Source organism: Pelophylax lessonae, assembly GCF_965119305.1.
Source record: "Pelophylax lessonae genome assembly, chromosome: 11".
Classification (NCBI taxonomy): domain Eukaryota; kingdom Metazoa; phylum Chordata; class Amphibia; order Anura; family Ranidae; genus Pelophylax; species Pelophylax lessonae.
The window spans coordinates 87,628,288-87,655,071 of record NC_138778.1 but is presented as its reverse complement, the minus strand read 5'-3'; the positions used below and the strand labels follow the sequence as shown (position 1 = coordinate 87,655,071).

The 26,784-nt window shown below is 44.0% G+C and overlaps 1 protein-coding gene across 1 annotated transcript in view; it reads right to left on the bottom strand.

Moving 5' to 3' along the window:
• Nucleotides 1-26,784, bottom strand: part of LOC309567384 (P43 5S RNA-binding protein-like) — a gene marked incomplete at both ends in the record, with an annotated part of 130,500 nt that overhangs the window by 79,026 nt on the left and 24,690 nt on the right. Inside the window, 1 exon segment of the mRNA XM_082272791.1 lies at nucleotides 3,769-3,857. Coding sequence (XP_082128917.1) covers nucleotides 3,769-3,857 — 89 coding nt within the window.

Sequence of the window (26,784 nt, the reverse complement as noted above, 5' to 3'; positions counted from 1 at the left end):
GCATATGGGCATGCTGTGATCAAACTGCTTCCAAGTTTAATAAAGCAAGCAGCTCTAACTCTGCACTGTGTGTTCTCCAATGTTAAATTAGCACAATTGGCTGCAATCAAGTGTAGATGAACTCCCTCATAAAATGAAGCATCACTTGTGAAAAAGTTGCAATCACGCCAAAATTAACCATATCAAAAAGCTTCTTCATGCAACACCTCATCCTTTTATGTGATCACAAAATACTGATCACGATTTTAAATAATGTAGCACTGACCCCACAGGGCCTGCTGAATAATGACTTGATGAGCTCCCCTGATTACCAGCACACAGTTACCTTGAGATATAGTTAGTTGATCCCTCCTTGCTCCTAATGGCTCGTCACAAACCGTCTAGGAGGTGTTGGTTTTTTTTATGTTTATTTGGAATTTGGATAGGAGGAGAAGGGAATAGTGGGATACTTCAGTTAGCAGTCCTCAGCTAATGTGAATAGTCATCTCTAAGCCTTCTAGGTTGATTGGAAGCAGCTAGGCTGCTTAATCCACATTGCCACAAGTGTAGAAAAGGTTAAGTCTCTTGCTCTTCACTTCCTAGCAAAATTACTTAGTGGATGAGAACACTTCAGAACACTAACTAGCATCCCATTTCAACCGACACCCATCCACTGACTATCCTAGGAGCAGGGGTCCCCCCCCCCCCTCAGGTCAGGCCCCTTGACACGAGATTCTGCGCTCACTGTACTGCAGAGACAGATCCTCCAGTGTTACCCTTCTCAATCAGCTCCTCTGGAGCTCCGGGTTCAGTTCCTCACTGTTACTCTCCAGTCCCCTGGGACTCAGCTATCCAGATAAGACCTTCGAGCACATGTGGTTCTGGCTTTTATACAGTATCCCATCATGTTCCAAGGCAACTTTCCCTGTGCCAATCAGGACTGTAGCAAAAGCCTATGCACCCATTTGTCAGATTTCCTACCACTGTCCAACATGCCTCCCTATTGGACCAGTGTGAAACTCCACACAGAAAGAGTTGCATCCTGAGCACAATGAGCAAACCTCACTAACCGATCCTGCTCTGGTAGGCAGAGAATATAGATTTACCTACAGCCCCTCTGGTAGGCAGAACGCTCAAAACTATACGCTCACTAGAACCTACCTAGGAGGGTGCTACATAGATACAATTAAAATTTGGATTTCTGCTATATTTAAAATTACAGTGGAACTTCACAAAAGGGGGAATTTCCACTTTTGACTCTGCCCACTTTTAGGCACTTTGGTACTCATTAGGATCGCAAAAAAAAAAAAAATCCACACACACTTTGTAGGCACCTACCTACAAGTAAGTGGTCTTTACACCTGAAGTTGCCTGCATTTTGGGATTTTCATGGCATTAGAATATGAGGATTACACAACGTCAAATTTGTACATGTAATTTAAAGCACATCTACAGTAGACTCTGCAGATTTATGTACATAGGGCAAAGCTGCAATGTACCATTGCATGTATACTCATACTAAAAAGTAGAGCCAGCAACTCCAATCCATGAGTTACTTTATTGGTACACGACAGCGAGTACTAAACAGGAGATTACACGTTGGCAGAAAGCCTTGATCACAGCAGATTAAATGGGACAAGTATATATTTTACACACCAATATCCAAACTCCCACCTCTTAATGTTCATTACATCAATTCAATTATAAAATTAGGAATCAATTGACAGGTGTGGCACTAAAATCAATGATTAGGAAATAAATTAAATAAAAAAAAATATATACATATATAAAAATAAAAGATATAAAACTTCCGCGCTATGGTCCATTTGGAGGTGAGGATAAATGTGTGAACTCAGTGTATATAAAATTATAAATTATAGATGTGATATATGAATAGGCTGCAGCCTCCCTAAATGATAGTCCAGAGACTATACCATGAATGTAAGAGAAAGGAGGGAGAGTGGCGCTGCCTAAAATAGAAAACTTGATATAAAGTGTAGCAAAGTCATCCTAGCGGGTAAGTGTTCCCAAATTGATGTAGGTGACAACAAATAAATATTCACCAGAGTGTTGTCACCTACATCAATTTGGGAACACTTACCCGCTTGTGGTCACTGCATGTGACATATAGACTGTTTACCTAAACTGGACTTTTTTGCTGTGCATATTGAATATCGTTTGCTGTTGGCACTTTATATCACCCCACACCATATTACATGGTAGAATTGGGGTTTTTCCAGACACTACAGCACTTTCTTAAAAAGCACTTTATAATTGCATGAATTTAAAAAAAAAAAATTGTTTGGTGCAGTTTATTACTAATTTTTTGATATTTATCACATGTATCACTATTTATGCACCAGTCACTATTTCTTTTTAGAAGCACCTTAAATATTGCACTTTGATATTTACACCATTTGTCACTAGCAATTATATTTACATTATATAGTGTTGATCTTTAGATATCTATTATTTTGCAAACACGTTTTTATAAGCATTAAGTCACTTTATACATTTGGCAATTGATGATATATTACTAGGATCACTTTGCTACACTTTATATCAAGTTTTCCATTTTAGGCAGCGCCACTATCCCTCCTTTCTCTTACATATATAAAAATAAGCATTCGACAAACTCCTGAATGGGTAAATGAAATTGCAAGCCAGTATGACAGATATAGCAAATAATCAACTAAGATCTTTACTTTAGAAAGATTCACTTTGTATCTGTAATTCAACCAGCAGGCATTCTGGTCTGAAGGTTAAATAATATTCACCACACTGCTTCCAGTGGGTGTCTCCTCTACGGCAGAGATTTTTACCTTTTCCAAACCACAAAAGTTGTATTTGATATCACCCGAGTGAACATACTTGAATATGTATAGAAGCAGACAAATTTGTAGTTAGTGCGTGGGTTTTACTACAAGATCCTTCCATCTCACGATTCGTGAACATTTTCATGGAGCTTCTCCTATTTTTTTTTTTACAGGTAGTAGTACCCAAGGCATTTGCGCCCCGAGTCCCTCCTACTCATACAGTATTAAAGCCCCTTATGGTACATTTTAGAATTTACCACTCCTTGTTCTCCTTATCCTAATGTCTTGTTTATCTCTTCTCCCCCCCCCCCCCCCCCCATTCCCTCCAATCTCTCTATCCAGCTCTCCTGTTCTCTGATCAGCCAATTTAGGGGTTCTTAAATGACCTCTGACGATCAAGAGCTGTAGTGGGGACTTTGAGTTAATGGCAATTTCAGGCAGGGTTACTCACTGCTTCCAGCTCCGTTGTCTCACAGCAGTGACACCTATGCTGAACTCGGGAGATAGGTCTCCTCCAGGCCCTCCCAGCTCACGTTCCTCTCCAGCCATGCCATGAACTGAATGGGCGGCCGTGAAGAGGCTGCGTGAACAGCCCAGCTGGGTGGCCACAGGCTCCAGGGATAGCCCTACATCCTGCTGCCCCTGAGCGGTTCTTTTATTTAAAAAAAAAAAAAAAAAAAAATCCCAAAGCTCCTAGCTGACAGCATGCCCCCCTCCAGGAAAATTTTCCGCTATCCTGGTAGGCCAGCCTGGCCCTGCAAGTATTTCAACCACAGCAGTAAGATCCAGTGTTACTGTAGGCATTGCATAGCATTATGCCTTTTACACTAAAGCCAGTCTAGGAGTTATTTTGCCAAAGCAGCTGAGAATACGAGAAAGACCAAAACTAGTGGGGGGGGGGGGGGGGGGGGCACACGCAGTCACTTGAGTACCATGTTCTACAAATAAACCTATGGGTAGAATGTATACTCACGCAAAGCAGGGTTCAACTTTGTGCACCGACAAGTGATTTTTTAAAGCTCTCTTCTTATGAAAGGTTTTGGAACACCCAGAAACTGAGCACTGCAAGAAAAATAAGACAAAATTGAAGTTTGTGATAGAGGTCCAAATGACTGTTCTGCATTACAGGTCTGTGAATCGAACTGCACCTACAGATTCTGTAGCTTTCTTGAGGCCTAACCATTCCAATCGACCTCAACACAAAAACAAAAACCTTTTACAGGGCTTAACACTGCATAGGGCTTTGAGGAACAGTAATTCAAGATCTGGTTTAAAAACACACAAACTCAGACCACTTAGTCCTGAAAAACTGCCATTAAATGATTAGAATGATGCTGCCACACCAACCTTGTGTGGATAACCAAGTGGCCATCTTGAAAACCTGAAAAACTGCCTAATAGTGGTGGACTTGTTTGGGGACTCAAAGAAAGTCCTTATTTCTGGTAGAGGGCAAACACGGCAAAAAGGAGTCTTGGACAACTTTACACATTTAGGCCCCTTTCACACTTATGAGACGCGACTTTGAGCAATGGCTCAGGGCTATATACCTCAAAAACGCATTAAAATCGTGCCAAAGTAGTGCAGGAACTACTTTGAAGTCGGGGCGACTTCAAAATGCACTGATATGAATTGGGCTCATTGAAAATAATGGAAAACGACTTGTCATGCGATTTTGCGGTGCAAAATCGCAGGACAAGTCGCACTAGTGTGAAAGGGGCCTTAGGTAGCAGGATTTCTCTGAGGTCATTGAAGCATTTTGTATATTTACAGGATCTGGCCTTGCAAGCCTTAGCTAGCAATTGTTTGGATTGTCTGATAATCCTCTGTCCATTAGTAATTGGCTTACAAATAGCCATTCTGTTAAAGTCAGCAACTAAGCAGGGTGCTAAATTAAAAAAAAAAAAAAAAAAAAAAAAAAAAAAAATCTAAAGTAGGCACCATACATGTTTTCTGAGAGGAAAAGTGGCTTGAAATGGGAACTGGTAAAAACATACATAACTGGGCTACAGTAAAATTCTATCTTTAATGAGTGAAACATCAAAAGAGTGTGCATAATATGCAAACATTAAAATGTTTGCTCACCAAACACACCATAGATCCATGTTCATTGGTATGTGAAACAATCAAAGAATAAATGAACAAAAAATTCTTAGATGATTGGTGGTGGTGTACCCATACACAGGAAATAGAACTAGGAAAGGGAGAGGTTTAATGTTGAAGACAAGCTGTATAGCTTGTCAGTAAATAGTGATGGAAAGTCTCATTGCCATTGATACTTTTGATATAGAAAAGGTGAGCATATGTCCCTGGTTAGCTCATATTAGTGAGTACCGCGTTTCCCTGAAAATAAGACCGGGTCTTATATTAATCTTGGCTACAAAAAACACACTAGGGCTTATTTTCAGTGGATGTCTTATTTATTTACGCATGTACAATGACGATCTTAACCAGTTCTGGACCAGAAGGATTTGCCCCCTTAATGACCAGGCCATTTTTTTGCGATTCGGCACTGCGTTATTTTAACTGAATATTGTGCAGTCGCTATCGAAATAAAATTGATGTCTTTGTTCCCACAAATTGTGCTTTTTGGTGGCATTTGATCTCCTGTGCAGTTTTTATTTTTTGTGCTATAAACAAAAAAAGCGACAATTCTGAAAAAAAAAAATAAAATTTTCACATTCTGCTATAAAAAAAAAAAAAAAAAAATATTCCCAAAATGTTTAGCGCAGCCTAGCCAGCCTGCCGCAGTAAAACTGCGCCGGCTGGTCGGAAAGTGGTTAAAGTGATTGTAACCCTAAATTAAAAAAATATCCAGATCCTTTTAAGCAAGATAGACATCACAGTGCGTGCGCTGTGTCGTTTAGCCCTCTCCATGTTCTAAAGAACTTGGAATAAAACAATAAAATGTTCAAAAAAAACAATTGTGTCCTCGTCTTCTCTCCCCCTCGTCAGCTCAGGAGTCAGCATTAAGACATTCTATCATCCCAAAAATAAACCTTGGATAAAGTCATTGTAAACTTATGTAATTGATTTTGTAAAAAGATTATGTGCAGTGTGTCCTTTTGTAACTTTATTGTGGAAAATACCTTATTTACAGCACCACTGGGCACTGATGTGACCCTCCGGAGCTCTACTTTCCCTCTCCGAATACTGCAGAGGGAGGGGCTGAGATCCCCGCTAATGTTAACCCTGCTCCAAGCACTGCAGAGGGAGGGGCCACTGATGTCAGCTGGGAGGAGAGAAAAAGATCTCTGGCAGATCACATGAGCATCCAGCGGCACTGTAAATACGTTTTCTTCCACAATAAAGTTACAAAAAAGGAGACACACTGTACATTATATATTCTTTTTACAAAACCGATTACATGTTTTCACAAGGATTTTACTAAGGCTTATTTTCAGCAGAGGCGTACCTAGGGTCTCCAGCGCCCTTGGCGAGAAGCTGTATCGGCGCCCCCCCCCCCCATCATTAAAGAGTTGGATATTCGGTTTGTCTTTTTACATCAATTTCTTTTAATTTTTATTAGTCTGCGTATCCATTAAAGATAATGTTTAGGTTATACAGTCCTTTTTCAATTGTTTTGACTCAGAAGCAGATATTGCATATAAGCATAGTAGTCAGATGAGATTAAGTGCCGATTCACATTTGTGCGGATGCGCTGATCGCATGTAATATCAGAGCGCACTGCTCCTTCATTACATGTGATTTCCTGTGAGGATGCGAGTCCAGCCATACACTTTGTATGGCTGAATTTGCAGCGCATCTGCACCAAACACGCACATGAGGCATTTTTTGAGCCGCCTCAGAATCGGATCGCACAGTGGTTCACACTTGTGCGATCGGATCCTGTGTGAACTGTCAGCTAGAACTGCTATATGCGATCAAACTGGAGGTGTCGTTAACTTTTAATTGACACCCCCTGCGTATCACATATGGCAGTGTGAACTGCCAGAGGTGCGGATGCGATGCGGGATCATGCTGCATATTCGCAGCGTTCCTGCATCGCACAAGTGTGAACCGAGCCTAAGGCTAAATTGAGCTTTTTGGTGGTATTTAATCACTACTGGGGTTTTTATTTTTTTGCTGAACAAACAAAACCAAAAAATTAAAAAAAAAAAAAAAGTTTTTTTAGTTTGTTATAAAATTTTGGAAACAGGTAATTGTTCTCCTTCAATAATGTGAGCTAATGAGGCGGCACCTATATATATATATTTTTTTTTTACACATACACACACACACACACACACACACACAGGATATGGCATCCTCTATACTGCACTATATCTATGCTGCAATATATATATTACATATATACATACACACACACACACATACGGCATCCTCTGTGCTGCACATTATATATATATATATATATATATATATATATATATATAATATATATATATATATATATATATATATATATATAGTGCAGCACAGAGGATGGCATATCATACATACACACCATTTTAAAAAATTTCTTCTGCTTTAAGTTCTAATGGTACCTGGGATAGTACCTGGGAGCCAGCCAGCTAAGCGTCCGTCATGCACTGGCAGAGAGAGTGCAGCATTCACCATTCATCCTCCACCACCGGCAGGCAGCCTGCTGAGCCTGGAGCTAGGAGCCTGCTGATGACGAGATTATGGGGGCGGAGCCTTTTGACGAGGGGAGCCGCCGGCCCGCCCATTGCACCGAGCCTCCGACACACACAGTCACAGGCAGTCTGGTGGACAGTGAGCTCCGGGCGGGCGGCTTCCGAGATTGCAGCGAAGCGGGGGGTGCAGCCGTGGGGCGCAGGCTGAACGGAGGACCGGGAGGAGCAGTAAGTCACTGCTTCCACACTACCCTGCCAGTGTTTTTCCGCCCCCCCCTTGGCCTGCGCCCCTGGCGGGCGCCGTTCTGGCCAACCCCACGGTACGCCCCTGATTTTCAGGGTAGGGCTTATATTGCAGCCATCCCTGAAAATTACGCTAGGTCTTATTTTCAGGGTAGGGCTTATTTTCAGGGAAACAGGGTATACCACATCTGTTGGAGAAATAGGTTACATGTTGTCCAGAGGAAGTACATGGTTCACCAAAAGCAATGTCACAGGGTAGACCAAAGCATCTGATGTATAGTTTCAAAGTAAACTAAAGAAGCCTCCCTCGCAACACATCCCAGGTAAACAGTTCCATCAAGTATCATCCAAAATGGTAAAACAGGACCCTTAGGTCAGTGTTGGATGGGTAGGCTTGTAAAGTAGGCAAGTGAGCATACTCAATCCATCCAATAAGGGTAGGCTTGTAAAGTAGGCAAGTGAGCATACTCAATCCATCCAATAAGTTCATAGAGAGGTTAAAGCCATCAATCTCTGCAGGTAAATACATCTCCCAAATGTCCATAGTTCCATCACCAAAGGTGCTGGCAGGAAGGGTGGATGGTGTGTATGCCTGACCAGTTGCTAGACACAGGACAGCTGCTTCAGAGGCAAAGTAGTGAATGGATTTGTCCCCATGTGTTATAATATACTACAGCTATGAATCTATGAATTGTTGTTTGAATATGGGCACCATGCCGCATTCGCACAAACGTGATGGCAAAAACATGTGAGCGCAAACTCCATCCGCCGAATGTAGAAGGCACCAGCATGAAAGCGCCAGACGCGACAACCACATCCCCAAATCTACTGCCGTTGACCCCCTAGAGGGGAAACAGCAAAAGTATAAAAAAGGAGAAAAAAAAAAATCTATATGCATATGTAAAACATTATCAATGCGTCCATACACAAGGAAAACATGCCTGCCTAGCAACATAACGATTTCACATCCAATACTCAGACTCCCCTGATTTAGAATATGTATCATCTCCTACAATATCTGGATCAGTGGGTATTTTGTATTCCACTATTATTCAACAAGATGATTACAAAAAACCCCACTATACTTTTACTTCAAGATACAAAACTGAGGCCATCATTCAAGCCCGGTGGTTTGGTAGCAAATCAACCGAGTCTCGTGTTGAAGAGCCACCTGATCAAAATCCCCCCCCCTAGTGTCCTGGGGTACTACCGCCAAAACCCACACTCCCAGACAACGGGGGTCTATTATGTTCTAGACATGGCTAGCTATGGGAGCTTGCAGATAATAAAACTATTAGACCTATGCACAAATGCTTTCAGGACCATATAAATGACCTCTCTACACACCAACATAAAGAGAGTTACAGGAACACAAACCATGAATAACTCCCATAGTATCACAATTAGCCCTTTGTCTACATCTGAAGATCCTACCCATGGGCAACTCCAAGGTGTCACCTTCCATCACATTTGGGCAGACAGACAACTAAGCAGGGTGGTAAATGAGCCTTTGAGACAAGTCTCCCAGACCAGTAGATGCCACAGGAATAATTGCTATCAGATGATAAGATTCATGTACCAAGACCTGCAGGGCCAATCTGGAGACACCAGTAGTTGCAGCAGCGTCACTAGCAAGAGAAAAAAAAAAAAAAAAACACCCAAAAAGTTTAGCAATCCCATGGACCTACCACTGCATCCATGGTCTGCCGAATTGGCTAGATGATGCCAACTCCAAGCAAGACTGTCTAAAACAAAAAGGTCATCTAACGATCGGAATCCCACTTGGTCTCAAGGCAGCCCACTGAGACTGATGTTTTGCTGAACACTCAAGGAGCTGTGCCTAGGCCAAAAAGGCAAAGATACGAATATGGTAATACTGACCCCATAGTCACGCAGCACAAAAGCTTCTGGTGCCCCTGGTAAATGGTACAAAAAACCCTCTTGGATATTGTGGATTTTGATAGAACATTCAAGACTAGCTGTATGTAGCACCCTGCTAGGTAGGTGCTAGGAAAAATGCATATATTGCTCCTTCTGCTCAGAGGAGCCTGATCTATGAGGGTGCCTGTTGCATGTCCAGGTGTGATTCACTGGGTCTGAGGAGTGTCACCACTGTATCCAATAGGGGAGCCTGTTGGGATGTAAGGGATGTCAGGTACCCCATAAAAAAAAAAAAAAAAAGAAAAAAAAGTTTAATGGCATTTCTATAATCACCAGTAGATGGCAGCACAAAGTTCAACTGCAGCAAGGCATGGGAGGAACTAAAAAGTTAAGACCTTTTGTTCCTGGGGGAACAGAATAGCAGTTGCTGTGCTGTCCACCAGACTAAAGGTCCTCATGTCATTGCAGGTAAGAGGGAGTATATTTTAGGGCTATAAACAGGGCGAAATTGATTTAATTTACATCCCCGTGATAAGTAAAGGCTGCTGTCACTACTGTGTGATTGAATAACACACTGCACAAATGTTAGTGGGTCACACTGTAGCATCACATGACTAGTGTACCAGGAATGTGTTATTATAGTGTAATGTTTTTATATCTCATATTAGATTGTACTATGAGACCACTGTGATGCAGAAGGAGCAACATATCAGCACGTTTAATTGGTCATTTTCTATGAGGACGTTATTCCTGTATACGAGAATGTTGAGAGTATACACACACACACACACACTATGTAATAGTATGTATGAACAGAGTAGCAGTTGCTGTGCTGTGTCCACCAGACTAAAAAGGTCATCATACCTCATGTCCATGTCATTGCAGAAAAGTTTTCAATAAAATAATTCTGCTTCACCCGGTCCGATCCCTTCGCACATTGGAATTATTGACCATACTTTCAGCATATGTGCAACAGGGACAGTGGAGGAAACCTAGCCAGTGACACATTGGCTTTTATGGGAGTCCCAGTGGGAGGGCATTCTTTCAATACATCCTAGGATTGCTCATAAAAGCCAGAGGGGGGGTACATGTGACAGGGCATTTTTGGCAGGGAGCAGAGTCCCTAGGAGGAGGCAGACTGCTGTCTCTCCTCCTGCTGTGACTCTCAGAAAAGGAGTTACCAGTAAGTCTAACTCCGCTTTTCTCAAGTCGTCTCCAGGACAACGCATGAGACGAGCCAGAATTATCTAGGGAGGGACTACTGACTGGAGCACTTTGCGACCAAATGCCTGATCCTGAGAGGTCCAGGCGATAAGGTCTAACAAAAGGTTGAAACGTTAGACCAGGTAGCTGTCTTACAGATTTGATCTGGTGAGGCACCAGCCTTTTCGGCCCAGGACGTGGACAAGGCCTTTGTTGAATGCATGGAAAAAAAGGTGGAGCAACATTTTTGGCTTTATAGGCTTCTGCAATAAACCTGTTTTTTCCACCTAGCTATGGTGGCTTTAGAGGCTGTATTACCCTTGTGTGTGCGCGCGCCAGAAAAAAAGTACAAATAAGTTTTCACATTTCCTAAAGGTTTTAGTAACCTCTAGGTAAGCCAGAACTCTGAGGTCCAGACAACTAAAATTAATTTTGGAGAGCTACACAAAAAAAAAAAAAAAAAAAAAAGGAGGTAGTAGCGGTAGTAGAACATCCTGTGATCTATGAAAGGAAGTGGCTACCTTAAATAAAAACCCTGGATCGATTTTTAACACTACTCCATCAAAAATTTTAAGAAAGGGCACTCCAATCGAGAAGGCCTGAAATTCACTGACTCTTCGAGCTGACATTACTGCAATCAGGAACGCAGCTTTCAGTGTGAGCAATTTCACTGTTAAATCCTTCAGAGGCTCGAAAGGAACAGTTAAGGCTTGAAGGACTAAAGAGGAGTTCCAAAATCAGACATGATCTGGCAGTTATTGGTTTAGAGCGGGCGATTGCCCTGAAATAACATAGCTATAATGAATTTTCCCTAAGGGAGTATTGGAGAAAAAAAAGCTAATGGCAGCAGCCTGCTCTTTAAAAGGTACTAAGGGAAGGACCCTTATCAGCATCCTCTTGAAAAAAAAAATTCCAAAATATACGGTATATATATATAAAATAATCGGGGGGGGGGCTGATTTTCAACCAATCAGGAGTTAAATTTCTTCCAAACTTTGGAATATATTGCTCTCGTGACAGGCTTATGACAACTAAGGTCTTAACTACCTTGTCTGAGAACCCCTGGGAGCTTAGTGTCTGCTCTTCAGATACCAGACTGTCAACCTAACCTTAAGTATGCGATTTGAGGATGAGATATCAGACCCTGAGCAAACTGGTCCTGTCTCAAGGGAAGAGTTATTGGAGGCTTTGAGTTTAAAGACTGCAGGCAAGAAAAACATTACCTCTTACACAGAGATGTATAGTAACTAAGTAGAACTACTTAATCCGATATTCTTTTTTTGTGCTGCATAGTTCGTTACAATTCTAAAAATTACCACTGCCAGAACAGTAGATGGAAGGTTTCATGAAGCTCAAAACATGTGTATTATCAGCGCATACAAAAATAAAAGCTACTGTATGTATAAATAAAAGCTGCATTTGAAATAAAAGACAATATAATGTTCAAACTTTTGACTTCTTTCTTTAATAACTACATAACAGTACTTGTACTTTTACTTTCAGTACTTGAGTATTGCAAGTAGTTTTAAAAAAAAAAAAAAAATGTGCTACTCAAGTACAAAAAATGTTGAATACTTTAGTACTTCTCAGTAACTTTTTGATCGAGCACTTCCACTTTTACTCAAGTATGGGTTTCAAGTACTTTATACAACTCTGCTCTTAGATATACTAAATCTATATTTGTGTGGATGGAGGCATTTTGGTCCTCACCGCGATTTTTGGATTAACATTTTTTTTTTCTTAGTATTTTTAGTACAGGTTTAGACTCTTGCCACTACCCCAAACAGCTCAATTTCTGAGCTGACAACTTCTCCCACTCCCATAACAGTTAAAAGCATGACTTTTTATTGTAGTTGGTTTTACCTCCAGATTCCCTAAAGAGGGAGTTTTTTTTCCTCTTTTCTCCTCACATTCTTCCCCCCCCCCCCCCCTCTCGACCTACTCTCTCCCTCAACCCCTCCCATCGTTTAACCTTGAGATCAATATGGATACTCCCCACACCTCCTCCACTCCAAAATCTGAAAATTGCTTCATTAAAAAAAAATAAAAAAATAAAAAAAAAAAAAACACAAAGGTTTGAATATTCCTGAAAGGAGATCTAAACGACTTCTATACCTGCACTCACTTAAAGTGTGTTTACTGAATGAATGCTATATCGGTTTTAAGACTGACCACATTCCTAAATGGCACACTAGAGACTACCCGACAATGCTCCCATGCCACAGTCTTGCGAAAACCAAAAGAGCCTCAATTTTAATTGCAAAACATGTTCCTTTTGAGATAACGGACACTTTAATAAGGATGGTAAATATGTTTGCATTAAGGGCTCCATTTGGAATATGCCTATAACTAGTTAAAGTCTATGCCCCCAACGTTGCTCAGGTCACTTTCTTCAGGGAAATGACCTCGGTCCTCACATCCTTTCAAGAAGGTTGTGTTATCTACGGAGAAGATTTTAACCTTGCCCTCTACCCTGTGGAGGACATCCCCCGGGACCCTTTTCCCTTCCCTATAGGGCTCTTAAACAGGTTAGGATTCAGTTGCAAGACCTTACACTGCATGATTCTTGGAGTCTATTAAACCCCACCGTTAAGGATTACGCCTTTTCCTCCCCACACAACAGGTACTCCAGGTTAGACTACCTTTTCATTACTCAAAAAGATATTCACCCAATTAAGAAAACTTCCATTGAGCCAGTGTGTCTGACCATTGTGCCCTTTCAGTGAACACTGGTGATACCCCAGGCCAATAGACCGGAAAGAAAATCTGGCTGCTAGATCAAACATTATGCATCCAGAGAACGCTGAAATAGTTAGAAATCCAATCAAAAAGGATTTGGAGATAAATGACACTCCGACGTGGAAACATCCAAAATTTGGGAAGCGCACAAGTGCGTGATCAGAGGCACTCTTCTAAAAATGGCAGCACATAGGAAAAAATGGCCCAGAAAAAACATCTGAGCTCTTCTCGCAAGCATTAAGCCACCTTGAAGATCTAGAAAAGATAAGGGACAAAAATCAGAGGTTTTCAACATTAAAATTAAAAAGTGTTTTATATTATCACAAACTATTCTACAAATTTAACAACAATAGTAAATATCTTGTGAGGGCCTTGGCGGCAAAGAGAGCTCAGAACACTATCCACCTTACAGTGGATGCTACAGGCAAATAAAAAAAAAAAAAAAAAAAAAAAAAAAAAAAAAAAGGCACTCTAACACAGACATAGCCCAAGCTTTCACTCAATACTACACATCTTTATACAACCTACCCTCTGAACAAAAACCACAAAACAATCCATGGCCAACAAACAGACATTATCAGAGAATGCCTTCAACAAAATGGTTTCAAACCACTCAACAAGCTGATAACATTGACGTCCCACTAACTAGACAAATTCAAACTAGTACTTAATGAAATCCGGTAAAAGTCCTGGCCCAGATGGATTTTCCCTGGCCTACTACAGAACCTTTACTGATATCTTAGTAGCACCCTTCTTGAAAACCTGCAACAGCCTCAATAATCCCAGTTCCAATCACTCCAAACTACTAGAAGCTCACATATTGGTTATACCAAAACCAGGTAAGGACCCAACACAAGTTCGAAATTATAGGCCAATCTCTTTACTAAATGTGACGTCAAAATTCTGGCCAACCGTCTTATTCATACCCTCTTTAATGGATTTGGACCAAGTCGGCTTTGTACCTGGCAGGGAAGCCAGGGACAACATGCTAAAAGCAATCAATATACATCATATTCTCTCCTCTACACCCCAAACTGGTCTATTGTTGTCTTTGGATACTGAGAAGGCATTTGACAGGTTAGCCTGGGACTACCTGGAAGCAGTCCTACACTCGATAGGCTTGGGCCCACGACTAATGGCCTTCATATTAGCACTTTACTGTAGTCCTTCCGCTAGGGTGCGCATCAATGGCACCCCGTCAAATGCTTTCTCCATCAGTAACGGGACCCACCAAGGTTGTCCACTATCCCCTCTATCTTGACACTCTAACTTCTCCTTAACAGTATTAGACTGAACCCAGACATAACTGGAGTCTCTTCTGCCACAAAACAACACAAAATAGCAGCGTATGCAGACATGTTCTGCTCTTCATCTCCAACCCATTAATTTCCTTACCCAACTTGCAAAAAAGAGAAAAAGATATTTCAATATATCTCAAAATTTTAAAAACAGAACTAAATCAGAAGCACTTAACATATCACTGCCCAACAATATAGTGGAGCAGTGCAAACAAGCCTTCCCTTATGAATGGAAACCCGACGCCATTACATATTTAGGTATCGAAATTGCCACTAACCTCAGATATTTTCACAAAAAATTACCTTCCCATATCCCAGAAAATTTTTCAAGATCATAAGAAGTGGAACAAGGCCCATTTCTCTTGGTTCGGCAGGGCAGCAATTATAAAAATGAATGTTCTTCTTCATCTTCAAACACTCCCAATACAATTACTGCAACACCTTCTCCTCACTCAAGAAAGCGATTAGATTAATCGTTTGGCAACAAAGCACCACGCATCAAGTTGTCTACACTCATCGAGACCCAAATCCAAGGGGGGCATGGACATACCAGATTTACCTATATTACCAAGTTTCTCACATATTGCGCATCACAGACTGGCATTCCCAAAAACACAGGAAGGATTGGGTAGCATTAGAGGAATCATTCTCCTCTATACCTATCCAATGTATCCCTTGGCTTACATATGCAAATCTACAGTATTTGCTGAAAAGCATCCCTTGATTGGCCCCACTATCTATTGCTTTCACGCCACTAATGCTAAACACGAGCTAATCAGAGAAAACAGCCTTCTCACACCTATACTAAACAATCCTAAATTTCCTCCCGGTCAATCATCTCACAAACAGTACATAACAAAATAGGATTACGCATCTTCCACCTTCTTCAAAAAAAAAACGGGAAACTACTCAACTGAGGATCTAAAAAAAAAAACTAAACTAAATACCTCCTCTTTGACCAGATGGGAATACACTCAACTCCCATTATTTTGTCACTTCCTGTTTGAAAAAAACTCTAAAAATACCCTACTCTCTACATTTGAGCAAATTTGTGCACTCCAGCAACCACAACAGCACATGCTATCCACTTTACACTTCCTGTCATGAGAAAATTGCCCAATAAAATTGGACAAACTGTCCGATGATTGGTCCTCTGACACCGAAATCCCCTTAGATCCTCAGTGGGAAAAAATCTGTAATGTCTTGAAGGGATCAGTTAATGTTTCTATTCAAGAAAATAACTACAAAATACTTACCAAATGGTACCCGTACCCCTTCATTGCTGAGCAAATTTAATAAACGTATCCCAGATGAATGTTGGAGGTGCAAACAACCTCAGGCTGACAGGCTGCATCCATGGTGGTCATGCCCACAGATACGGCCTTTGGAATGTGGTCAAAGAATATATACTCAGTCACATCACAGGATCTAAAATTACATCCAGCTCAATTTTTGGTCCTCACGCTAGCCATAGGGACCTCCCTCTACCCCGATCAACACTTTAGGTTTATAATGATTAATCCCCCCTATTACACCAGTATAATTGAATACATACACTATATTTGTATACAGGGAAAACCCTGGCCTTTTTCTTATGTATTGTATACACAAGATCGTGCTTCGACAGTTGCACCTTCTCCTCCTCAATTTGTAATGTGACAGACCGCGTTAAGTAATTCGGCCACATCTTCAAGAGACAGTTTAAATCTGGAGCCTCTGCTGGATTCCCTATCCTTGGGCTCTTCCCCTGAACCCGATTTCAACTCCTCCCTCGTGTCGTCACCACACACCCAGTGTTGCATTGGAACTAGGCCCTGAGGCTTGAGACTGTACGGAGTCTGCAATTTATCTATGAGGGTTTTAAAGGAGCTAAAAAAAAGGTAGAGTTTAACTCATCCCTAACAGAAGTCAGCATCCTCTGGGAGGATATAGCTGGATCATCCTTAACCAAGCTGTCTATGCATGTGCGGCACACGTTTTTGGTCCATGTGGAACTTAGCTTTGTTCCGCAAACGGCATTTTTTTTTTTTTTTTTGGGGGGGGGGGGGGGGGGGGGCTGTGTCTGGACCTTGTCCTGAGCCTTGGTCTAAAACAAAAAGAAAGCATTTTATGATTAAGACTGCCCTGTAAAACAAGCCCCAAAATAAACACTCCTGTGTTAAAAGTGAAAAAGTGCCTCCTTTACCAGCCCCCAGTCTATGGAGGAAAAGAAAACCCCTACAGGCTTTGCAAGAGGGAAGACTCCAGAGGTGCCGATGCCAGAGCCCATTTCCACCACCTGAGCGGTTACTGCAGAAAGATTCATCCCGCTCGGTTGGTGTCCTGCAGCCCCCGCTGGGTTTCACCTGAACACTGGCTGCCCAGTAATTCTGTTCGCGCCTCTGGAAAACAGAACCAGCGTTTCCGGCGCCCACCGATGTTACTGTAACTGAAGTGACCCCATCACCTCCCTAGGCCAGAGTGGGAATGCAGGAGTTCCGCCCCCTCCGCCCTGCATGGCGCCAGTTTTGAAGTCAGCAGCGATCACGGGAACACAGCCTGGCTGCGCCAAGGACGCTGCCACTGAGGTGGAAAGGACTCCTGCCTTCCTGACATCAGCGATGGTTGTAACCCTCCCTGGGCTTTCAGGACAGGAGAAAAGTGTCCCCCCCCCCCCCCCGACCTGTAAAGCAGAGGTACCACACTTGGGCAAGGAAAGGAGAGGTAAGTAAATTATTTCCAAGTCTTCAAAGGACAGACCATGAGACCAGGAATCCTGTTACCCCCTGTCGGAGGAAACACTAATACTGAAGTGGGAGGACCAGAGGGCCGCCTTTTATCTGATTGGATGGATGGATTTTAATGTGTTTCCTGTCCTGGTAGGAGGAGCCCTAGGTCTCATGGGCTGTCCTGGAAGACGACTTGAAATAATTGCTATCGGCTGAAGAATTGGCCCAGATTTGCAATCCGTTGTACAAGCGCAACAGATCGGTTGCAGAAAGCTTTACATGCCACCCACACCTAGAAGAGATCCCGCGAGCTGATTCTCTGCCTGCCCTCTGGTATAGATGCCCTAAATTGGTAGCTACCCAAAAAACACAGGCTGCCAATTCAGCCTCTAGCAGTGGCGTCCTCCACCTGCACTACCTACCATGCACATGGTGTCTTAAGTGGTAGATGCCCAAAAGCACAGGGGCCAACCCTCAGCCCAAGTAATAACCTCACCAACTTATACACTTACCCCCAGACCATAGAGGGGTTGAGCAAAGTAGGGGGATGGGACTGAAAGTTGAAAGACAGATGGGGAGTAGCAATGTTTACGCAGCAATGTTTACGCTGTCAGCCGACTGGTTTGCCAGCAATCAACATAGGGCTCCTGTGTTGCTTCTATTTATGTTACATTTAACCCTTTGATCACCCCTGGTGTTAACCCCTTCCAGTGCCAGTACAGTAAGTGCTTATTTTTAGCACTGAATACTGTAGTAATGTCACTGGTACCCCCCCCCCCCCAAAAGTGTCATTTAGGTGTCCGATCGGTCAGCCACAATGTCAGTCAAAAAATAAAAAATAAAAAAACTGGTCCAGAAGTGGTTGAAAAAAAGCAGAGGATAATTCCCTGTGATAGCAATAAAAGGGATATTTAAGTGTAAAGCAATTGTGTAAAAATACAAAAAAAATAAATTGTACCCCCATCCAAAGGCGAACGCACGTGTTGGTCCCGCACACGCAAGACATCAGATCATGAGGAGTAATTCTAGCACCAGACCTGTGTAAAATCTAGTGGTGACCTGTGCAAAATCTAGTGGTAAGCTGTAAAAGGCTTTGTTTCAATATTTTTATTAGAAAGGTTTGTGCAATGAGGTACAATGCCTAAACATGGGCAACAGTAATTTAAACTGAAAATACAGCAAAGTCAATGAATGCAAAATCTAGTTGCCATGCAGAAAATACAATGAAGGATGTAAGGGCCAGCAAAATAAACCAAAAATAGCTGTATACTTCAGCTAATAGTCCGTACATACCCTTCCCCCCCCCACATCAGATAATGTCAACCTTATAGGGTCCCAAAGACAGGGGTGGAGTAGCCCAAGAGAACCACCGCCCCAACAAAAGTTCGGTAGAGACATAGTAGTACAGACAAAGAAAAGAAGAGAAATAAGGGGGGGGGGGGGGGGGAGGGTGGAGAGAAAGAAAAGAAAAGAAAAAACAGACACTGCATAGGAACTGGACTGGTACTGCTAATGGGCGATACCAATGGGGAGCAGACACATGTGCCCACTCCACCCCCAAATGGATCAACTCAACCTAGGTCAGTTTGGGGGGGGGGGGGGGTCTCCCTCTTAATATTTGCAACCATTGGTTCCAGATCTTCTCAAACTGTTTCACCTTGTCATTCAGTATTGCAGACAGACGTTTATTATTTTGCAGACAGATGTTCACCAACCAAAAAGTCAATTTTGCTCTTAACATTTCAAAAGGTATAGTGGCCAAACGCCAGGACCGTGCTATCACTATTCTAGCTACCACAAAAAAAAAATCGTATAAGCAATTTAGCCCCTTTGGGGCATCCATCACCAACTCCCAACAATGCATGTCTCGGGGACCATATACCATCTCAAGAGAACCTTATAATTTGCCTCAATAACGGAGGTGTTGAGTAGGGACCTGGAGGCGGTGTTAGCTAGTTTATGCCAATCTTCCAGGTCTAAGGACTCCTGCAGATCCCCTTCCCAAGCCTCCATGAAGCTTAGTGCATGAATCCAAGGATGTCAAAATAGCATATATTTGGAAAATATGTCCCTGCAGTTTATCGTATTTTTCACAAAAGAATTCCATGCGGGTTCTACAAGCGAGATCAGACTCGCGTTTCAAAGTCTTGACAGTGTGCGATTTGAGCATAGCGATAGAAAAACTGCATATGCCAGAGTCTGAATGCTATCAAAAGCCATTTGGTGAAAAGACCCGTGGTCACAGATATCAGCAATGCGCAGGAGGCTCTTCGTCCACCACGAGAACGCCCAGGGTGAAGTCAGGGTTTCGGAACAGGGGGGCCAACGGCTTGTGTGGAGATTCAAAATAAAATGTCCTAGAGAGCCAGTCCACAGACCCAGGGAGAGAGAAAGCGAAGGACACAATGGCCGGGCGGGACAGTTGAGGCAGCCATAAAGGAAGTGCGGCCCGCGAATGGGATCTGATGAGCTGTGCCATTTGAGCTGCATAGAAATATTTAAAGAGGTCCAGGACCCCTAGGCCACCCCTCCCCCTGAGCATGGAGAGTGCGTTTGTTAACCCTCGGTTTCTTAGTACCCCAAATAACCGACCGAGTTCTGTGGAAGGTTAAAGAGACTTGGTAGGAACAAAGGGTCAGGTGTAAGAAATTTTATCTGACAAAATTAAACAGCAAGGTTCTATCATGATCAAGCTTGACTCTTTCTTGCTGATGAACACCACCAGGAGTACTGTTTTTAGTGTAAGGTATTTAGCCAAACTATCCTCCAGTGGTTCGAAGGTTGTCAGGAGGAATCCCTTGTACTGTGGGGAGGTCCCATGTTTGTTTGAGTTCTGCTGCACCTCATGGGGGGTGGCTTTCCTTAATGAGAAAAGGAATCTTTACGAGTGTCTTCCACCGGTCCAATATTTAGGTGGGAAGATAGGTCTACCACTTTCAGAGTGTTATGAGAAAAGCCCCCATTCGGGTGGGGGGCACAACAGTGCTGCTCGCTCACTCATAAACCCCCCCCCCCCCAACTGTGTCCACTAGAGTGATTGCTCTAGGGGGGGCCTCTGTTGCTGCCCTGGAAGACTATTAGAGAAATAAATGGGAGTTTCAAAACCACTGCAAGCAGCGGGTGGTGAGCTGCATTTACACACAATACAAAAGTTCTAAATTTGAAGAGGACACACCCCTTCACACAGCACAGGGACAGAATAGAGGCTGTCAACTGTGCTTAAGGTCCCTCCCCGGTTACCTTTTCACCTCTGTGTCAGGAAAAAATGTGTCAGAAGTAACTTTCTACAGATAGAGGAATGAGACAGCTGAGAGAACACCTAGTGCTTTGAAGAGAGGCAATTAAACACTATAGAAATGTGAGCTTTGAGGTTTACAACCACTTAACAGGATGCAATACCAAGCTCCATAGCATACAAAAAGCAAAAGATTGGTGGACTGGAGAATGCGTAATGTGAAATACACACATTAAAGAGGATCTTTATTGCATCTGAGCACCACAAAACAAAAAAATAGATTTGCTACCATAAAATCCATTTCCTGGTGCCTCCATGGCAGCATACGCAAGCTTGGTTGTTCCACCCCCTATCAACCCACAGGACTATTTTAACTCTAAAGATAGTCGCCCCCCCCCCCCCCCCCCATTTTTTTTCTGTCCTCAAGCCTACAGGATAATCCAGAACAGCCCTTACCACACCAATTTATGGTGCAACCATTGCAGGTTCATGCTCTCTGGAGTCCCAGTACTTAGGCTTCTAAAGGCGCCAATGAGTATGGGAGCCCCTTTTTTTGTGGATCTTAAATCACATGGGTCTTAATATTTCTCTCCTTCTCCTGTAGATATGGGACTGCAGAGTTTGCCTGTATATAGTCTCTTGGATGGCTTAACACCTCTCCTGGTATGTGGCAGTTTTATCTGGCTGTGGGAGCACCTCATAGCTGGCCCCTGCCAGGTCCTTCCTTCTGTGTGTTGGCAGCGCAAAGCCCCTGCCTTCTGGGGGCTAGTTTTCCTGTGTTGGGGCAGAGCCACATCGCGAGCGACGTACTCGGCGCATGCGCGATGGCCTTATGAAGCCGCTTGGCCATCTTGACTCCATTTTAAGGAGCTTTTGGGTTTATTTAAAATGGCAGGAGAGAACATCTCCTTGACTCTGCAGCAGTAGTATGGAGAAGCAAGAGTCTATAGACACTGAAAAGATTGATTATCCTCACATGATTCCCTCCGTAAGTGAAGCACCTGTGCGGACACTCCAGCTCAGCAGGCGGACGCAGCTTCTAGCTCTGAGGATGACAAGGATACAGCAAAAGAAAGCCGTTTTTGATTTTGGCTTAAATCGAGCCTTTTAAAAAAAAAAAAAAAAAAAACTAAATTTTTCCTCTAATGGAAGAAAAAGAGGTAGTGAGTGGCAGAGAGTAGGGAAGAGACTGACCGCCTACAACCGTTTCCACAAGTTTTACCCCCTATCAGAATCAGATGCGCAGTTATTTGACTCCATGCCGACAGTGGACACCTCTATCATGAAGCTAGCAAGGAATACAACACTGCCTTTGGAAGACGCAGTTTTTTTTTTTTTGGGGGGGGGGGGGGGGGGGACGTGCTAGATCGCAAAAAAAAGAAAAAAAAATACATATCAGGCTGCAGGAGGAGTCTGTAAACCCGCGGTAGTGTTAACTTCAAATTCTAGAGCAGCAAAGGCATGCACCGAAGGCATGGCCTCGGATTTTATAGCTGAAGCAGCTATTGATACTCAGATGTTCCACTCGAGCCATGCTATATTCTGTTACTGCCAGAAGAGCGCTTTGGCTGAATCCATGGTTGGCGGACCTTTCAAAACAATCATGGTGCCACATACTATGACGAAGAAAGCCTTGTTCGACAAAAAGCTAGATGCTGCGATAAAAAAAAAAGTCAGTCACAGGAGGAAAAAAAGTGGCCAGATTCCTAAGACAGGAACAAGGAGAAAGTTTACCTGTCGTCTGCCTTAGCAGAAGCCAAAAGGAGGTCAGGACATAGGTCAGGAAGGGAATACAGAAGGGGCTGGAGACCCTACGCTTGTGCGGTGGGTCCTGGGTTCCTCCTGGTGCACGACAATGCCCAGCCTCATGTGGCGAGAGTATTCCATAAGTTCCAGGAGAATGAAGGAATTGATACCATTGAATGCCCCCCCACGCTCACCTAAATCCAATTGAACACCTCTGGGACATTATGTTTAGCCAATTCAATGCCACCAGGTTGCACCTCAGTCTGTTCAGTAGCCCAGATACCCTGTGCCAGATCTGGGAGGAAATATCCCTAGGACACCACATTTTTGACAATGTTCCTAATTTGTGTGTTGCAACACATGATCCTGGTTGGACCTGGATCCAAATTTGTGGATTTCTGTTTCTTAAACAGTAGTTCATGACATGGCAATTTGAAGTGTTCAATTATAGGCCTTCCATTAGCAAAAACTGCTATAGCCCCTCTCAAAAACAGTCTAGTTTTTCTGCCTCTTCCTTGAATAGGCTATTTTTGGCACAATTTCTCCATAGTCAGAGATTTTGGCTATAAGGAATGGGAGTTCAAGAGGTGTAGGGTGAAAAGCTTTCAGCACAGTGGTTCCCTTACGAAACAGGGCGCTGCATAACAATCCATTGGAGGTCTCGGTCTACCCGAAACACCCAAAAATGTGACTTGTCTACAATGTCTTACGATCACACTTTACATTGTGGTCGTTTATAATAATTTGATGAAGGCACTTTAATCCCAGATGAAAACATTAATGTATCAAAGCCACATTGATATGTGGCTTGTATGCTTCATGAGGCTCTCGTCAGAAGAGCATTCCCACTTCCTCAGGTACAGGTTTGCATAAGATGGGGCACAGCATGCTGCGCCCCCCCCACCGTTGTACCTGGAACCATCAAAAATAAATAAAATAAATGTGGTTCAGGATATACTCCAATCCTCAAAGAAGAAATTCAGAGCCCAATCTTGTAGAGGCCCCTGTGATAGAACCTGCTGTATAGCTGCCAAACCCTTGGTGTGCAGGATGGAACTGTACAGGGCTTCCATGTCAATCATAAGGAAAGAATGTTTGGGAATAATTTGTTCTAGGATTTGTTCTATGATAGGCAGGAAATGAATGGTATCCTTGATAAAAAGGAAGTTAGTGCTAGTACATGTGGCTGTAGACAATCAGAATTTTTACAACATTGAAGATCAGGCTTGTGCAGGGGGAGCAATCACTAAGGACCTATATGAACTGGTTGAAGTTAAAAAAGGTACCGCTTTCTATAGCCTACCAATAATCCCACATGTCCAACTGGGCGACCCATAGTCTCTGTAGTTACCAAAAATGTGAGTAGAGTAATTGACATATCTACAGCCACATGTACTAGCACCAACTTCCTTTGTCAAGGATACCATTCATTTCCTGCTCCTCATAGAGTTATGCCAAGTATGGCAGTTATACATTGGGTTCGATCACAGGGGCCTCTACAAGATGGGGCCCTGAATTAATTCATTCAGTATATCCTGAATAGGGATGAGCTTAATGTTCAAGTTAAGGCAAGTTCGACACGAACATCAGCTGTTCGAACACATGAACAAATGGGGCACTCACCGGGAAGTTTGCCCGCCGAAGAGCGCCCAATAATACATTGCGCTGTTGCTGATATTGGCCAAAGCATGCACCTGACCTGTTTGCTTTAGCCAAAAACAGCACAAGGTCATGTCAAGACCTGCGGGGGGGGGGGGGGGGGGTGCCTTGACCCTTCTGAAAAGTTTGGCATCCTTGCCCTGGATGACCTTTTCCCGGAACTGTGTCCCTGTCACTTATAGTTCATGAGCAGTGTCAAGCCAACCTGACCAAGATTTCCTAGACACCAATGAGAACATAAAGCTGAAAAATTGGTCTAGGTCTAGGCAGGAAGGGGGTGAGTGCCCTGTGTTCAAGTTGAACCCTATGACCGGGACAAAAACACACACTTTGGTGAATGGATAGGGTGTACGATGTACCCGATACCCTTTCCCATATTGGGCCAGGCTATGGCCCCCCCCTTGTTAAAGGGGGCTTCCAGATTCCAATAAGCCCCCCACAACCCAGGGTTGTTAGCAAGTGGCCTTTGTCCCCATATGGGAAGAAGGTGCTTCGGGGGGGGGGGGGGGGCATCAATCCTGAACCACAATTTCTCAGGTTTGATAGTTCCCACTCCTCCATGGGGACACGCTGCCCCATCCGTGCAAATCTGTACGGGGAGGGGGGGGCGGAGAATAGGAATGCTTCCTGAGCACACTGATGTGCGGTCATGATTCTGCAATCCAAAGGGTTAACCTAGAGCAGTGGTTCTCAAATCCGGTCCTCGGGACCCACCAACAGGCCAGGTTTGCAAGATAACTAAATTACATCACAGGTGATCTCATTTGCTTCTCAGTGATTGCAGTATTCTAGTCTGCATCCCCCAAGGTAATACTTAAAATCTGGCCTGTTAGTGGGTCCCGAGGACCGGATTTGAGAACCACTGACCTAGAGCAGACTAATTGCAGTAATTGGCAAACAGGCTGCCTTATTTAAACAGCTCAGAAGCACTGTGTCTTTGCTGTCTTGTCTGCAGCTCTTCCTGTGTTCCTGAAGCCTGCTTCCTGTTACCTGTTTGACCTTTGGCTTGTTCCTGACCTTGTTGACCTGCTGCCCGTCCTGACCCCCGGCTTGTTTGACCATTCTCTCGGATCTCCCTTGTCTGCCTTTGGATCTTGACCGGTTTCTCCCTTGGTGGGGGCGACCCTGAGGACTGCGACCTGGTATCCACACGCAGCAAAGTCCATCCTCACCACTAGAGGCCCTGGCGAAAACCGGTGGATACTTAGATTCCGCACCTCAGGTTAGCCTGTGTCACTTACCTTGGGGGGTCCCGTGTAAGCTCCACCCTCCAGCACGCGTGGGGCCTTCCTCTGCCATCAGGCTACCACTTGTATCCCTAACAGTACAAGACAGCCATGACGGAGCCTGCAAGAGAAGCCTCACCGTTGGAAGAGATCTGCCAACACCTCGCAGCCCTGTCTCAAGCCGTAAAGTCGCTTTAAGACGGCTACACACAGCTAGAGGAACGGCTGCGCTCTACGACACTTCAGGGGGGGTCCTCCTGTATTATCTGCTTCCTCTCCTGCTGCAGCACCCTCTGGACCTACCGTAGTGATGCTGCCACCAGAACCTCGAGTTCCTGCTCCAGAAAAATATTCCGGGGATCGCGGTAAATTCTGCGCATTTCGCAACGCCTGCCAGCTGTATTTCTCCCTGCAACCTCAAACCTTTTCTTTGGAGACCACCAAGGTGGGGTTTGTTATCTCCCTGCTCCTAGGCGAACCCCAGTCCTGGGCTCATCGGCTCCTTGAAGAAGGCAGCCCCCATTTAAACTCCTTACGGTCATTTTTTGAGGCCATGGCACAGCTCTATGATGACCCGCAGCGATCCTCCACCTCAGAAGCTGCGCTTCATGTTCTTCAGCAGGGTCGCAGGCCCGTAGAAGACTACGTCACTGACTTCCGCCGCCTCAGTTCAGATACGTCCTGGAACGAAGCAGCACTCCGGTATCAGTTCCGTCTCGGTTTGTCGGAAGGACTGAAGGACGAGCTGGCGCGGGTAGGTGTCCCCGATGCCTTGGAAGATTTGATTTCCCAGTCCATTCAAATCGACCGGCGGCTACGGGAACGCAGAGCAGAACGATCTCCGCAGCAGTTCAGACCAGCCTGGACGCTACCAGTTGCTCCTCCTGCATACTTTTCTTCCACTGGGTCAGCTCCTACCAACCCCGCTCCTGCTGGAGTCGCCTCAGATACGCCCGAACCTATACAACTTGGGGGGATCGTACGGCCTGCTTTGTCCCCGGAGGAGAGACGCCGTCGCCAGTTGGGTAACCTGTGCCTGTATTGCGGTGAAGCTGGCCACTATGTGCGCTCCTGCCCGGCAAAATACCATAAGTTCCTGCCGGCCTCACCATCCAGTTGTGTGGCATCTGTTACCAGTTCCTCCCACCTAGCCTTTCCTGTGTCATTACAGCTTCCGGAAGGACCCCGTCCCAGTTACAGCAATCATTGACTCGGGAGCCTGCCGTTGTTTCATTGATCGCTCATTTCGCCCTGCAACATGGGGTACCTCTCCGGCTCAAGACCCAGGACCTCACCATCTTCCTGGCTGATGGCTCCCACATCAAATCCGGGCCCGTGACCCAAGAAACTTTTCCCCTTCCTATGGTCTCCTCCTCCGGCCATAAGGAACTGATTATCTTGGATGTTATCAAATCCCCCTTATTTCCCATTATCCTGGGATTACCGTGGTTGCAAG